At 41.2% G+C, this 3,491-nt stretch overlaps 1 protein-coding gene across 1 annotated transcript; it reads left to right on the top strand.

Moving 5' to 3' along the window:
* Positions 1-846, top strand: LOC145772542 (uncharacterized). Its single transcript, XM_082584405.1, has one exon. The coding sequence runs from the start codon at positions 1-3 to the stop codon at positions 844-846; it is 846 nt and encodes a 281-aa protein (XP_082440531.1).
* The last annotated feature ends 2,645 nt before the right edge of the window (positions 847-3,491 follow it).

Below are 3,491 nucleotides of genomic sequence, written 5' to 3'. Positions count from 1 at the left end.
ATGACCAGAGTTCAAAATCCTGAAGAGACCATCGATGAATACATTCACGCATTACGTCAACTAGCAAGAGAATGCGAATTCGAAAACGTAGACGCCGAGACCTACAAAGACGAAATTACCAGAGATGCTTTTATTAATGGCATCAACTCCAATACAATTCGACAGAGATTACTTGAAGAGCAAAAATTGGATTTACCAACTGCCATTAGAAAAGCTCAATTGCTGGACCAAGCCAAAAAACACTCAGATTCTTATTTAACTAATTCACCCCAGCGTGCTTCATCCATTTCCAAGCAATCCAGCAGCGATGTGAAAACGGCAACAATGAAACCTATAGTTTCTAACCGATGCACAAAGCGCAAGTGTTTTTTTTGTGGAGGTAATCTCCATGCCGGTGGCAGATACTTCTGTCCAGCGAAAGACAAGCTTTGCAATGCTTGTGGCAAGATCGGTCATTTTCAACGTGTTTGCCAAAACAACCTTCGGAAAGCAGCTGCAATACCATTTGCAAGCCAGAAGTCCCCACTTGACGATGACAAAACAGCCCATGATGATGTTGAAAAATCTCACTTGTATTCTGTTCTTGGTACAGTCCCAGAATGCTTAAACAAAACCACACTACGTACACAAATTAAAGGGGTGGATTTCGATTGCTTGCTGGACACAGGTGCATCCGACAATTTCATGAGTGCCAAAGCTGCAAAATTTATTAAACTGCAACCTCAAGGCAAGCCATCTAAAGTTTCAATGGCTTCGGACCAACTCACTGCACAAGTGCTGGGGAAAGTGTGTACTGACGTCAAACTTCAAGAGAGAAAAAGTATGCCAACGTCGTCTTTGGAGTAGTACCAAAACTTTGTGCCGACATTATACTACAATTTTGGTAAAGAGGTCACTTTCTTCAACCACAGACATATACAACCAAGCAACCACACGGCATTTAACATAATCCATTAAAATTGAACATAAACTATAAGCTACAAACGTTTTCGGCCATACACACGTTAGCCCTTATCAAGTAACAAAAAAAAAATAACTGCTTATCATATCTACACTGAAAATGAATAACTGATCTGAACACTGAATTCATTTTCAGTGTAGATATGATAAGCAGTTATTTTTTTTTTGTTACTTGATAAGGGCTAACGTGTGTATGGCCGAAAACGTTTGTAGCTTATAGTTTATGTTCAATTTTAATGGATTATGTTAAATGCCGTGTGGTTGCTTGGTTGTATATGTCTGTGGACATCATACTAGGCCAAGGTTTTCTGAACCAGCATGAAGAAGTTGTGTTCAAGCTTGATGGATCACAAACAAAGTTAGTGATCGGAGACTCTTACTGCGGAGTATCTGCCTCAACCATGGAATCTCCTCGTTTATTCCAAAGTTTGGAACCTAACTCCAAGCCCATCGCTACTAAGTCTCGGAATTTCAATCAAGAAGATCGTAAATTCATCCGGGAGGAGGTAAGCAACTTTTGTCCGAGAAAATTATCGAACCTTCTTATTCACCTTGGCGAGCACAAGTGCTGGTTGCAAGAGATGGACGACATAAACCAAGAATGGTTGTTGACTATTCACAAACTATAAATAGATTTACGTTACTTGATGCTTATCCGCTTCCTAAAATAAGTGATCAAATTGCGAAAATCGCAGAAGGATCTGTGTTTAGCACTTTAGACTTAAAATCCGCATATTATCAAATTTCGCTTTGTCCTGCTGACCGCCCATTTACGGCTTTTGAAGCCGAAGGAAAATTATTTCAATTCACGCGTTTACCATTTGGTGTTAGTAACGGTGTGTCGTTTTTTCAACGAATTGTTAACAAACTGATCGAAAATCATAATTCGACTGACACCTATGCCTATCTTGATAATATAACTGTGTGTGGCAATGATCGAGCAGATCATGACGCGAAATTAAACGCCTTGTTTGCTGCAGCTAAAGTCGAGGGCTTAACTTTTAATGAATCGAAATGTGTTTTTGCTCGTAATGAGATTGACTTACTGGGTTGTAGACTTTCACACCGTAAAATCAAACCTGACCCCGAACGCCTTAAACCCTTGCTCGAACTTACCTTGCCGAAATCTAAACCAGAATTACAAAGGGTTTTGGTAATGTTTTCTTACTATGCCAAATGGGTACCCGATTTCTCTGAAAAGGTTAGACCTTTAGTACAATCCAATCTATCATCTTCTTTTCCTCTACCCTCTGACGCTATTAAAAGCTTCAAAACTTTACGTGAGGGTCTTGCATCTGCTTGCCTCACGAGTGTCAAAGAAGGAATTCCATTTGTAGGGGAGTGCGACGCTTCGGAGCATACCTTAGCTGCCACTTTAAATCAGGGAGAGTAACCTGTCGTCTTTCACTCTAGAACATTTTCTCGTTGCGAAGCAAACTATTCAACTGTAGAAAAAGAAGCTTCGGCTATCATGGATGCGGTTAGAAAGTGGAGCCATTTATTACATGGCCGCAAGTTTACACTTCTGACGGATCAAAGGGCCGTTTCCTTCATGTTTGACCCAAAACGACTAGGTAAAATTAAAAACAACAAAATCCAGCTCTGGCGTGCCGAATTGAGAAATTTCGATTACGACATCTTGCATCGACCCGATAAAAGCAATCTAGTTCCAGATGCGTTATCCAGAGCGTGTACACTATCTTCTAACTCGCCCGATCTTACCAAAATCCATGAAAAACTTGGGCACCCTGGCATTACACGTTTGTCCCATTTCATTCGCACTAAAAATCTGCTTTTTTTTTATGGAAGATGTCAAATATGTTTGTTTGCACTGCAAAGTCTGCGCTGAATTAAAACCTCGATTTTATCGTAAACCAGCCGAATTGTTGATTAAATCGATGAGACCATGGGAAAGACTTAGCACTGACTTTAAAGGACCCCTCTATGGCAGGAATAAGTATATGTTGATTGTTGTTGATGAATATAGTCGCTATCCTTTCGCATTTGCATGTAAAGACATGACTTCGCCCATTGTTATTCGATGCCTTGGTCAACTCTTTTCTTTATTTGGTCATCCACTGTATATCCACAGCGACCGAGGCTCTTCATTCATGTCTCAAGATCTTAAGCAATATCTTTTAGACAGAGGAATTGCGAGTAGTCGGAGTACACCATACCACCCTACCGGCAACTCTCAATGTGAAATAATTAACCAAACTGTTTGGAGAACTGTCAAACTCTTGTTAAGAACGTATGAACAGCCTGAGAGCTGCTGGGAGGCAGTTCTACCCGAAGCTCTGCACTCAGTACGATCTCTCTTATGCACTGCAACCAACACCACTCCACACGAACGATTTCTGGGGTTTAGTCGTCGAAGTATGTTCGGTCAATCTCTTCCTAGCTGGCTTATCCAGCCAGGACCAGTCCTACTCCGACGTTTTGTCCGAAATAAAAGCGATCCGCTTGTGGAAGAGGTCGAGCTATTGGACGCAAACCCAAGTTTCGCCCATGTGCGATTTCCCAATGGTCGG

Source organism: Aplidium turbinatum, chromosome 6 (genome assembly GCF_918807975.1).
Source record: "Aplidium turbinatum chromosome 6, kaAplTurb1.1, whole genome shotgun sequence".
In the NCBI taxonomy this organism is placed as follows: domain Eukaryota; kingdom Metazoa; phylum Chordata; class Ascidiacea; order Aplousobranchia; family Polyclinidae; genus Aplidium; species Aplidium turbinatum.
This window is presented reverse-complemented; position numbering and strand designations above follow the sequence as displayed.